At 36.9% G+C, this 12,835-nt stretch overlaps 2 protein-coding genes across 4 annotated transcripts in view; both read right to left on the bottom strand.

Annotated features, from left to right (window-relative positions):
* The window catches only part of RC3H2 (ring finger and CCCH-type domains 2), a 48,047-nt gene extending 41,805 nt beyond the window's left edge, over positions 1 to 6,242 (bottom strand). For 2 of the 3 annotated variants that reach the window (XM_017675992.3, XM_017675991.3), the window contains exon 1: positions 5,919 to 6,242. The gene's annotated coding sequence lies outside the window, so the exon portion shown is untranslated. The remainder of the gene's footprint in view (positions 1 to 5,918) is intronic. The other variant, XM_017675990.3, reaches the window with a different exon arrangement.
* Positions 6,243 to 7,587: 1,345 nt separating this feature from the next.
* ZBTB6 (zinc finger and BTB domain containing 6) lies at positions 7,588 to 12,823 on the bottom strand. Its single transcript, XM_017675987.3, has 2 exons — positions 12,682 to 12,823; positions 7,588 to 11,550 (listed from the first exon to the last, which is right to left on the bottom strand). The coding sequence occupies exon 2, from the start codon at positions 11,539 to 11,541 to the stop codon at positions 10,267 to 10,269; it is 1,275 nt and encodes a 424-aa protein (XP_017531476.1). The 5' UTR covers positions 11,542 to 11,550; positions 12,682 to 12,823; the 3' UTR covers positions 7,588 to 10,266.
* Between the last annotated feature and the right edge of the window lie 12 nt (positions 12,824 to 12,835).

Raw genomic sequence — 12,835 nt, 5'->3', positions numbered from 1 at the left:
CACATTTTATGTTTTGAAACACAAATTACTTTGGATTGCTGGTTTATTTATTTAAATTGTTTCCCTTGAATATCTACTACTCCCATATCTACATTAAGATACAGCCTAAGATTTAGTGAACTTTGGAAACTATTGATCCAAATATCATAATAAACTAAGTGTGAATAAATAGCTTTGCCACCTGAATGACCGAGCTAGTCAAGGATATGTTCAACTCGGCAGCTTCACCAAAAAAAGGAGTCACTGGTAGGGCTTGACCAGGCTAATCAGGGTGCTGAAAATCAAAGTTTAAGAGAATATTGTGATAACAGAGCTGTTTGTCCGTAAGTGAAAGAATGACACAGACATTAAAATATAGTGCCCAAAGTTAAAAAAAAAAAAAAGAAATTTTGTCTTACAAATGTAGAATGTGGTTCCCTATAATACTTTTGACAAACAGTATCATTTAGTCATTGATAAATAGATACATTACTAAAAACAGTCAGGGCCAATTAGAAAGATATAGATGAATAAAACAATATTCTCTTTTAATAATTCTAAAGAGAAAAAGGCAAAATGTAAATTTCTATCTTTATATGTGTATATGTCTAAAAGGCACATGGAAAACATGATAATGAATGTTTCCTTATTCCTAAAATTGTTTGTTCCATCATTTTTAATAAAGTATTTAGTATCAAAACTATACTGTCTTCAAATTTATAATCTTTAGATACTTGAACACCTTACATTTCACACATTTTTCATATTTTCCAATTCAAAACTTACAGAAGTCTAACAAAGGCTCTCTGGTGAACAAGAAATCTAGGTATTTAGGACAATTAAACAGCCAATACTTTATTTCATAAAAATGTTTATCAACCTCAATATGTTAGCTCCACAGAAATCAGATGTTTAAAATGTAGTCACATTTAGGACAGAAAGGTATATAACTCCAATATTCCCACATCCAAATGAAGAATTCTTTGTCTTTATCATGCTCTAATGTTAACAAAAACTAATATTTTAAGAAATATCTTACTCAAACATTCAATAAGATATTTGAACTATTCAAACATTTCCTCAAAGAGCTCTAATGCAAGGTATCTAATATTTTTATTTTTAAACTAGCTAAATCTTACAAGTTATATTTATTTTGCACCTTTCACCCTTACAATGTCACAGCTTTTAATGCTTTCAGTCTTAAAGCCAGCTAATTTGCTTCCAACTTTAGAGATGAGAACTAAGCAGTTGGACATAGGTCCATGAACCTACCATTTTCTATATTCAGTTTTCTAAGCTGCAGAACTATACAAGGGAAAGGCCTCTGAGGAAGAATGAATTTTATCTCAAATCTATTACTGAAAGCCCTAATTTAGTTAATAACTTGAACCAATAAAATATTTATCAAAACAAGATACTGCATCTATATTTTTCATAATGGCCACCTGTTTCACAATGCTAATTCTATGGGTTAGGGTATCACAGGCCACTGGGTAACAGGAAGCTAGTACAAATACTCTTTCCTTATTTAGGTTTCCAAGATCACCCTGAAATGCTTTACATTAAAAATAATTAGTTAGGGGAAAAAGCCATTTAAATTTTAACTAAAATAAAAAATGCTATCTTTCATATTTTCACCTAATAATTTTGAAGATTTTCAAATGATTCCACAATATACTCAATAGTTTCACAAATATACCATATGTGTTTCTAGGTTTATGTACATCAGATGTTTTTAATATAATTAATGCTGAGAAGTTTAATTTCTAGCAGAAACTGAATTAATACCTTTAAAAGAAAAGGAAAAATTTTGGCAGTACCTGCCAAATTTTCCTTCTGCTATGTGTCAGATTCCAAGTTTCTGACAGGAAAATTATGAACTACATTTTCCTTGTACAATGAAATAAAGGAACAGTTGGTTATTTTAAAATGTTTTTCTTCAGTATCATTATCAGTAAAGTCTAGACTCCTAATTAAGACAAATACCTAAAAGACACAAGAACCTTATATAGTTCACTAAAATGTTTAATTAGTGATGACAAAATTGGATTTTCACTCCTTTAAAAAAAGCACTTTGTAATTATTTACCTAGTTTTTTAAATCATCAAAAATGATAGTCTACTGTCTTTATGATTTGTTTATTTTTTACTTTTTTTATTTTGATATCATTAATGTACAATTACTTGAACATTATGGTTACTAGACTTCCCCTATTATCAAGCCTCTCGCACATACCCCATTACAGTCACTGTCCATCAGCATAGTAAGATGCTATAGAATCATTTATGATTTATTTTTAAAAAGCATCTAAATGAGCCACAACAAGCTTAGAATGTATATTGATACATAAAAATTCTAGATGTATATTAATACATTCCAATAACTTACTTTAATCTTTGGAAGTCTAACTTGTTAAATAACATTTGTGGTTAACACTGAAGTATTCATCCTAAAGATACTCCCAAAATATCTCAAATTGAGAAAAGTGGATTAAAAGACCTACAACTCTAGATATATAAAGGGACTATTTAAGAAAAATTCTAATTAAATTATTTGTAATAACTAATTTCAATTACTAGTTATTAAAACTGAAGAAGGATAACAAGATAAAGCATAAGAGTGAGAAAAGCTAAATTATAGGTAGGACCTTAAACAGATTTTTACTCAAGTTTTCAGGCTGTAAGTTCCTTGATAGGGATGAATACTAAGTCATAAAATAGAAGAGTAATAGACATCGTACGTATGATGCAAATTACAAACTGCTTTACTAAGAGCAAACTCCACACAAGCTAAAGTACTTTCATTTTCTATTAGTCCACCATGATATTAGGCAGCCAGTTCAGAACTATAACACCTGCTTTTAAAATGCCAGAATAAAGTTTATACCCTTTTTGCTACAATACAGTAAAAAACTATATAAAACCTTACAATTCTCTTTATAAAGATGTAAACATTGGGGCTCAGGTCTGTTAATTAAAATATTCTTTGTTTTCATTTTTCAACCATGTGTGGAATTTAAGCTACTTTCTGAAAGGGACCATAAAAGTACTTCACAATTAAGAAACCTTAAAAATAATTAGTTTTGGACTTCAAAAATTATATTTAAAGAAAGCATCATAGGTACAATTTAAACCTTTACCTATAAAACAAACAAAACCTGTGCAAATGATCTGTAAGCTCTACAACTCAGCACGCAAACATTATCAAAGGGACTGGAAAAAGGAACTGAACTACAACTGTAAAGATCACTATTATATTTGACTTTAGCATAAGTTAGGAAAGGTACATGTCTCAAGTTTTATTTCTTAAATCCACTATGGGGTTGAACTCAAATAAGCATGAGATTTAACTTTTATAAAAGTGTCTTCTAACAGAACAGTAGTAGGAAAATTTTTTGTTTTAATTAATATAACCAATAAAATTTAGCTTCTTTAATGACCAGATTGGAAAAATCCTTTGAGACATAACTTACTCACGTCTGCCTATCAAATAATGGCAACTAGGTATCTTTATATTTCATATTATGAAAGTCCTTAACCTTCTGATTATTTAGACTGTAAAAGCATACTGTCAGTAAATGTTTGGTTTTCATATATCTACTTTTACTCAGATAATCTATTTCTTGCAAGAGTAGTGATGCTTTAGAACAGAGCTAACAGAAATATAATGTAAGCCACAGGAAATCTAAAATCTTCTTGTAGTCATATTAAAAAAGGGAAAAACAGATGAAATTAATATTAGTAACATATTTAGCACTATCCAAAATATCATTTTAACATGTAGTTAATACAAATGATAATATTTTAAATTCTTTTTTGGGGCTAAATCTTTGAAATCTGGTGTGTATTTTATATTTAGAACACATCTCAATTCACACTATCTACATTTCAAATGCTCAATTGCCACACTTGTCTATTGGCTAGTATTGGACAGCGCAACTCAAGAGTACTTAAAATTATAACGTAGTACTCAAAATTAACGTGTATTAAAATTGTAAGGGGAAAGTCACACCTACACTTACGGGGATTTTCATAAAACTAGAAAACCTGAGGACTATAAAGATATACCAACATTTATAAGACTGGGTGCAAGACATTATTTTTAATTTTCAGCGAGTTTTATTTTAACACATGCTTCCTTTTTCCATCACTAGAAAATGAAACTTCAACCCAGTCCAACCAAAACAATAGGTGCTTATGTAAGACCTTATAAGTTTATTTAGCATTCTGAAATACTGCATACAATGCAGAGTTCTATCTTTGAACATAAAACTCAGTGTAAAGAAAAATGCTTTCCCCAAAAAAGAATTTTTCTCAAACTTTTTCAAACTGAAGACAGCAAATTACAAAAGCAGAAAGTGACTTAAAGAAAATATATGAACAAAGGACATACATCTTCTTACATGGCAGGTTTACACAACAGTAAAAACAGATCAGGAGTAGCTTCAAGGACCCACTAATGAACATGACTGCAATTAAATCCTCAAAGAACAGGAGCCAATTTGAATTATAACATCTGCTTTTTCTAAATGTCTGGAATATATGGTTTAATATTTTGTCCTTCCAGCAATTTTCCAAACTCTTAAAACTAGAAAACATGAATCTCCAAATCAACAAAAATGGTCTTTAACAGGATGTAATGGACTCGTTTATTAAAGTAAACAATGTAAAGGGATGTTACATTATAATGGTGATGTAGCTTTTCAGACAGATACTATAAGTTAATAATGGAAGAATCCATAAACTCTTCTTAATGTTGCAAGAAACCTTAACTGAATTTGTATATCAACTATAAAAAGGCTGCACAGGCTAACTAAATCGCGTTTCTTTGTTATCTGACGAAGTCATAAAAATTTAGTGTAGCGACATTAGCTTTCTCAGGTTAATCAAAAGTTCCTATTGCAACTTAAAAGTTTGACTAATACAAAAAATGGAAAAACGATTACTTAAACACTTTATTTGGGATACAAGTCATTGTAATCACAGCGGGTTGGAGGAATATAGGAATTAAAAAGAAAAGGCTAAGTAAAGAGAGAGAGGGAATTAAAAGAAAGAACCTAGGTGGTTATAAAAAACAAAACAAAACCGGTTGGGAACCACGAGATTAGATCTACTTTATGTCAGAGATTACTTGAGAATATTTTGGTGTCAAGGTTCTTTCTGCACGTATCTCAAGCTCTTTTGTGATTCGAAGGATGGAAATGACAGCTATCCTCATATAGCTTTCTCCCTTCCTGAAAGCTAAGGATAGAGAAAAGTAAAGCTGTTTCTAAGAAACAAAGATGCTTTCTACCGTTCTTCTAAAATGGTGGAAGAGTCTCCTTAAGAGGCTTCCCCAAGAAGGAAAAATGAAAGAGGGAAAGAAGAAAGCCATAGTAGAATTCCCTGGCCGTGTTTCATGCCATTGCTCCGCCACATCCACTGGGCAATTACTCTGGTCCGGCCATCTCCCTCCCAGGAGGTTAACCTCTCCCAGGGCATTGTTTGGCCAGGGCCCCTATTTACAACTCAGATTGCCTCCACCAACTAGAATCTAGGGAAGCCCCAGGGCAGAAAGCCAAAAGCTAGGATAAGACTTGGTTTCGAAGACCTCCTCCAAATCCCCTCTTAAATAATTGGTGTAAAAAAGGAAAAGGGAAACCTGGCCTTTGCTTGGGTGGGTTCCTTATGGGTCAGATGCGTCCCTTCGGCCGGTGTCGAAGGGAGGTGGCCATTTGCGCCGGGCGCTCAGTAATGAAAAGCTCGACCACGGTGAGGGGCCTCCTAGGGGCCCGGACGCCTGGCCCGGTCCGAGTGTCAGGTGCGGCCCTCGGTTCCCAACACTCGGAGCACCGGCGACAGCGCACAGGCCCCGGGCCGAAATCGGTCTCCCGCCCGGCCGCTGGGGACCAGGGACCCGGGGCTGGGGCCCGAGCCGCATCGTGCCCGCCCCCGCCCTACCTGAGGGGGCCCGGGCGGGGTCGCTAAGGGCCGCTCCCGGGAGCCCCGCGACGGCGCGGCTCGGCGACGGAGGCGCCTCGTCTCGCCGGGGCAGAGCTCGGCGGCGGTTTCACGACCTCAAACTCCATCGGGAGCTACAGGGACAGCCCCGTTGGCGGCGGCGGAGGCCGCGACGGGGCCTCCTCCTCCTCCCTCCACCTCCTTCTCCTCCTCCTCCTCCTTCTCACCACGGAGGCGGACCTGGAGGGATCTCGACTAGCTCTCGCGAGAAGATACTCTCCACTTCACGCGAGGTCACGCAAGACCGGGAGTTGTGGGGGTGGAAGGGAAGCGTCGTGATCCCCGCCACCTGGACTGCACATCGGTTTGCCTGTGGTCGAGCCGAACCACCCCTATCACGTGACTGGGAGCGCCGGAGCACTGTGGGAGGTTCTACTAGGTGGCCTAGACAAAACGAAGGGGTTGATGGGAAACTCCTTGGACATTCATCTGCGCCTGGAGCCTGTTTGACTTCCCTCCTGAAAAGCGTTTTATCCATTAACATAATCTGATATATTTGAATTACACTATACTCACTCTCCCGTAATCAAATGCTGACCTGAACCCTCAATCCCTCAACATGGGTGCCAAGCAATCTCCCTACTTAAAGCAAGCATTTGTTTGACAGGCATTAACACCTTATTGCTTTATTAAAGAGAAAGATAAGCTTCTCAGAAGCAGTAGAAATCAAAATTCAAGCACAAATTCTGGCATTAATCTCATTAAATGTTGAGGGATTTCTCACAGCGAAGTGCAAGGTAGAAATTATTTTTGTAAATGAAAAAACAGACTGGGAATAAGCATAAGAGAATTAACTTTAATGGACTACTATGTACCAGATCTAGTATTTTTAGTTTTATATTTCATTTACCAAAATAATCCTAAAAGGCAGATACTATATACTCTTTTTTACTGATAAGAAACTGAAAAAGAGAGAGAAGGTGGCCATGAATTGTAATTAAACTCAAGGCACATCCCAATATAAAACCAGATGTCCAAGAAAAGCATCTATAAACCCACCACCAATTAGGAGACATATGGAAAAGTAGTTTATAAACTATAACAAGCTTAAACATATATATGGTAATTACTACCTAGATGATAGGGAAACTTTAAAAAAAAATCCTCATTAGCCACACCAAAGGCTTTTTTCCATGCATTTTTATCCTTTTTATTCTCTTTATTAAATAAATGTTAATTCAAGAGAAAGGTTCCCAACAATGGTTCATTGGGTTCACTGTTTTCCATTCAACTAGACAGTGACGGTGTATATACATGTGTTTTCCATTTCACCAGGCACTGGTACATAATCTAAGATTTTTCAAAAGTGACCTGACCGCATTTAAAATTACAATCCCAATTCTCCATCCCTGGTGCTCCCTATTCCCACTTTATTTTCTCCAACTCAGTTTTCAAAATCAGACATACATCGATTTTACTTATTTACTGTTTGTCTTCCTCCACTAGCATATAAATTTCATGAGTAGGGATTTTTGTCTGTATGTATATTTTCTAGTACAAGTATATATTGTAAGGACTCAGTAAATATTTGAATGAATGATTAAATGAGCAGCCAAGAGAAATACTTTGCTTCTTTAAAATTCACAGATGTTGACAACACACAAAGCTCTCCATTCCCATTTCGTTTATTATTCCTATGTAAACATATAGGATAATTCCATCCAGGAAAAACGGCAAGGATTTTTCTCTTATACCAAAGTAACAACTATACTTCCAAAATCTTTTATACATAAATGAAGAGGCTTAACTCAAACATATTGCATTTTCCCAACATTATCAGGAACACAAACTAAAAGTGAATGTTTGAAATGAGTAAATTCAACACTTTACTTTGTCATACCTGCATTTTAAAAAATTGCATTTTCCTGAAATTGCTTATACACATCATGCAAACAGACACTCTCTTAGGAATGTTTTGAGATCCCTCTGCTACTAAATTGGAATAAATAATAACAACCATCACTTTCACAAAAACATCTCTTCCCCCAAGCAAAAATTCCAAAGTGCATACAAAAAATTTCACAAGAATCTTACAAGGCACACATAAAACAGTTCAAGCATAGTTTTTTTTCAAACATCAAAGATAGCAGATACCAATTTCTAAAAAATGCACTTTTTCTTTTACCCTCCCTTCCATTGGCCATCCCTCCCCCACAGACCTTTATCCTAGGAAGCAAAAGTAAGAAAAATCCTGCAATCACAAACTATTTCAGAAAGGGAAATATTTCCATGCCTAAAAATGGCCAATCATAGGTCAAACAGTAAATAAAATTAAGTGTTATACTATCATGCTCTCCAGTGGAAGAAAAACACTATTCATTCTCTGAATTCTGTCTCTGATAAAGTAATCAAATAGCAATATTTCATAAAGACACAAAACTCTCCTCTCTTGCTTTTCCTTCTTTTTTGTTTTTAGGAACTCAGGAATTTTTAAATATAAAATAATAGAATTTTAGACCTGGAAATGATCTTACAAAGTATCAAGATCAAAGCTATTTTTTTATATATAAATTTAAGAAAAGTACAAGGAGAGGTGACCAGCCCAATGTCACTAGTCATTAAGTTGGTTTTACCTATTACGAGAGCTGGATTCTTTAAAGTCTCTCCCAGAGTGAAAATTCTATGGAGAGTGTATTTCTCAGAAAAGCATCACAGAAAGGATATCTAATATTTATAACAATATGTGATTCATCACAAAATTCTTCTAAATGGTACAAAGTATATTACATTTTAAAATGTGGAAGGGTTTCAACAGAAACTAAATATATCAGAAATTCTACATATAGCTGAGGTGAGAAGAGGAATAGAACATCTTGAAAAGTAAGATGCATCCAGGAAGGCTTCTTTATTAAAAGTAGTTCTTGTATTTTAGAGAATATGATTTGCCCTGCAATATATTTTAATCTTTGTTATGACAACAAAGTTTTGTGTTACTTGTACACAGGGATATCAGAGAGCAATGGCTCATAACACAATCTGAAATAATTTGAGTAAAATAACCATACAGCCATGGTTTAGCTTTTGGCACACCTCTGCAAATAACAGACTAAAACTCTACATCTGGTTAGGCTTTAGGTCAACAGGTAGTGAATGCAAGTTGCAATAATGTAAATGAAAGAAGTTAGTGATCATTAAAAGAATGCTAATAACTACCCATATTTAAACTGTTCATCTAGTGAGCAAGAAAATTTATACTGCCATTTCAAAATAAAAAAGGGAATGAACTATTGATACACACATGGATCAATCTCAAAAGCATTATTATGCTGGGTGAAAAAAGCACCTCAAAGGGAACATACTGTAAGATTCCATCTATGACATTCCAGAAAGGTAAAATTATCACAATGGAGAACTGTTCCCAAGGTTTAGAGATAGTAGTTGACTACAAATGGGCTGCATAAGGGGGTTTTGGATATTCTGTACCCTGACCGCATAGGTGGTTGCTCAAATCTGTGTGTTCAAACTCATAGAACTGTACACCAAAAATAAAGGTCAGTTTTACTATAGATTAACTAAGAAATAAAATAAATTTGAAAAGGGAACAGTAGAACAAATAACTTTGGTAAAGTTGGGATTTCTAAGTAGTTTTTCAGAGCTTCATGCCAGTGGTCTAATTTACTGGCCACAAAATTATTAGATGCAACTATATTTAAAGAAAAAAAAGAAACTTGGGCCCAATTATTTTTAAAATATGTATACTCACAACTCATGGGAATATTATTTCAAGGAATATTAGCCCATGTGTAAGAAAAATCTGCAGCTCCTAAGTGAATTTGAACTGTGTTCCTTTACAGTTTATAAAAACAGGTACCTGCCAATAGCAGTTGGTTAAAAAAAACAGATTTCACTAGTCCTATCTGTTCTTAAAGTGAAGAATAATGGATAATAGTGTTTTAAAATTTGTTTTCTCTTCCCACTATCCCAATTCATTACAGTTACTTTGTGGATGGATTTTACACTTATCAATTATCCAGAGACTCACAATCAGAATCTGGAAATACTGCTGGATCCTCTGTCACTAGAATCAAAATATTTGAGTGAGGACCATTATTTCTTTATAGTGTGTGGACTTATATATAATGCCTGAGACAAGATAGCATCTCAAAAGCTTTATCATGTCTCCTACACTTTGGAACTGGCAGTAGAAGTTCAAAAAGAATAAAATGTGTAGGCCGACCAAAAATAAGACCCAAAGATAGGGAAGAAATGCATTACAAATGCTGCATTTCTACAGACAGACTTGCCTAACAGAATGAAATAAGGCTTATAGAGCAAGGTGTAATTCTAATCATAGTAGATTTTGCCTTTTGAGATCATGCCTAGGTAGTTTCTCACCACTGCTTCTGCCATGGACAGAGGTTAAGTGCTTTTTGAGGGCAGATTTGTGCTTGAAATCCATGTCACAACAGTGGCATTTGTATGGCCGATCCCCACTGTGTATGTTTAAGTGGTCCTGAAGTGTGCTTTTAGCAGTAAATGTCTTCAAGCACACAGTACACTGAAAGGGCCGTATGCCCATGTGCCCTCGAATGTGCCGGTTGAGATTTTTCTTCTGTGTAAATGTTTTCCCGCACTGTAAGCACAAGAACAGTTTATGGATCTTAAGATGGCGCAGGTAGTTTTCAACGTGAAGAAATCCTCGAGGACACCTGGGGCACTGATGCCTCAGTGAGTAAGCATCCTCCAGATTCTGAATCTCATTTACTGTGCCATGACTTCCTTCAGTATTCTCACAAAATAAGCCTTGACCTTGATTCCCAGGATCTTCTGCCATTTTGCTCTCAACCGTAGAATTAATCAGTGAATGCTGTGTTTCAGACAAATACATGCTTGCTTTTGAAGAGGTACAAGGCTGCGAAAATTGCCCGTTTTCTACACCAGCAGTACTGATAGATTCCACATGGAGAATACAAATTTCATTGTCTTTAAAACCTACATCTACTGAAGATAGCTCTGGTGACCTCATTTCCTTTCTGTCTGATGTCAAGCTCTCTACTGTAGACTGTAAAGCACTGCTTTCCTCTTCTTTAACGTGGAAATCTATGTTTATAGGACTATCTTCCGAAATTTCAATTATCTCACAGTCTTTATCTGAATTTTCTTCTTCATTCTTAACACCTGGATCAGAGGATTGACATAGGTCAGTATGTTGATTGTTGTTTTTCATAGAAAGATCAATTTCCAGGTACTTTGACAAAGCTTCTGTGCACTTTTCCACAATGTGAACCATCTGAAGGTAACTAGCAGCAGTCAAGTATTTCAAAAGCTCTTTTCTCTTAACTTCAAGTGCCCCAGTATAGCAAGAGAGCAGCAGTTTTCTGCCAACTTCTGCACTCTGCAAGATGGTGATTCTGACATGTTTTGACTGCGTGAGTAAAAACTGATCTCTCATGAAAGTGGAGCAAGCAGCTAAAATCACCTTGTGCCCCTGAAACTCAGTGTCATTAATATAAATTGAAACATCACAAAATAAATTCTGCTGTCTCAAGAGATTCATTTTCTGCAAGACTACATCTCCTTGCTGTTCAAACTGGAAGTGCAGAACATCAGACTCGGCAGCCATGGTCACAATCTAAGCAAAATAAAACACAAACATTAATGTTAGGATAGGGAATGCTTTCCTACACTGTGACAGAAAAAAACAAACACATAAATAATCCCAGCCTGAATTGGGTAAAAGGAGGCTCAAATCCTAATCTGGATACTAAGGAAGTGAATCCCCAGGCCATCATCTCAAAATCCAGAAAATCAAAATGCATTCCTTGATGATCTTGTGGCACATTTTTCCTATTTTTTATTACAGCACTTTCATATTTTTAAAACAGCTTTTATGTTTTTCTCCTTGCTAAGTTTTATGTGCCTTGCGATCAGGAACACTGCTGATGCCCACTATCAAGTGGATTTAACTTGGTTTCCCAAATTAGAAACCTTAATGTATTCTCCAAACTTCCGACCCCCAGCACTACCACAGGTCCTCATTCTGTTCACCTGGATCATGCGATGTCTTCCAACACGTCTCCTTGATACCACACTCCCCTGTATAACAAACTACCCTCCTGAGTGCCATCAGAATCAACATCTTTCAAAACTATAAAAAAAGTTTCACTTCTGCTCCACATTCTCCATCAACAGCATAAGCTTATCAAATACAAGATCCTTCACGATTTGGTCCTAACCACCTTTACGATTTTATTTTTCCTCTATTTCATCGAAGCTCCTTTCATAGTGAGATTTTCCCCACTGCCCAGACAAGAAGACCCGAATACACCTTCGCACGTGTTATATTGGCATTTCGAGTTCCTTTTTCCAGCTAGTGATTTGGCTCCTTTAGGGCCCCAAAATCAATTAAGACTTCTGTGACTCCTCCTCCTGCTTCCCCGCCCCCACCCCCGAGTCAGTTGCTCCCAGAGCACCACGAAACGGTGTCTGGTCCACCTAGTTCATTCGGCGGGCACGGGGCGCGCGGCACAGAGCAGCAGCAACTGAGGACATCTGATGAACTGCCTCCGGATCCCAGGTAGCCTGAAGACCCTCCAGCTCTCCACACAGGTCTTCCCGAGCCGAGCCGGCCAAGTCTAAGGCCCTGTCGGCCAGGTGGTTGCAGCACCAGTCTAGCCACTCCCGGGCCGCACCTAGCTGCTCTCGTCTTCCTCCTCCTCCGCCGGCTTCCCCACCTGCCCGGGGATCCAACTCCCTTACTCACCGACTCAGAAACCTAAAGCTGAGGTTCCGCGGCAGCGGTGGCCCAGGCCGGAAGGCGGACTCAGCCTGGGAGGAAACACATCCGGTGTCAACTAGCCTTCCTTCTCGCTGCGGCGGGCTGCGCGAGCCGGAAGGATATCCCGAGACGTTCTCCC

This window comes from Manis javanica, chromosome 2, assembly GCF_040802235.1.
Source record: "Manis javanica isolate MJ-LG chromosome 2, MJ_LKY, whole genome shotgun sequence".
In the NCBI taxonomy this organism is placed as follows: Eukaryota; Metazoa; Chordata; class Mammalia; order Pholidota; family Manidae; genus Manis; species Manis javanica.
Note: the sequence above shows the minus strand (reverse complement) of the source record. Positions and strands in the feature narration are given on the sequence as shown.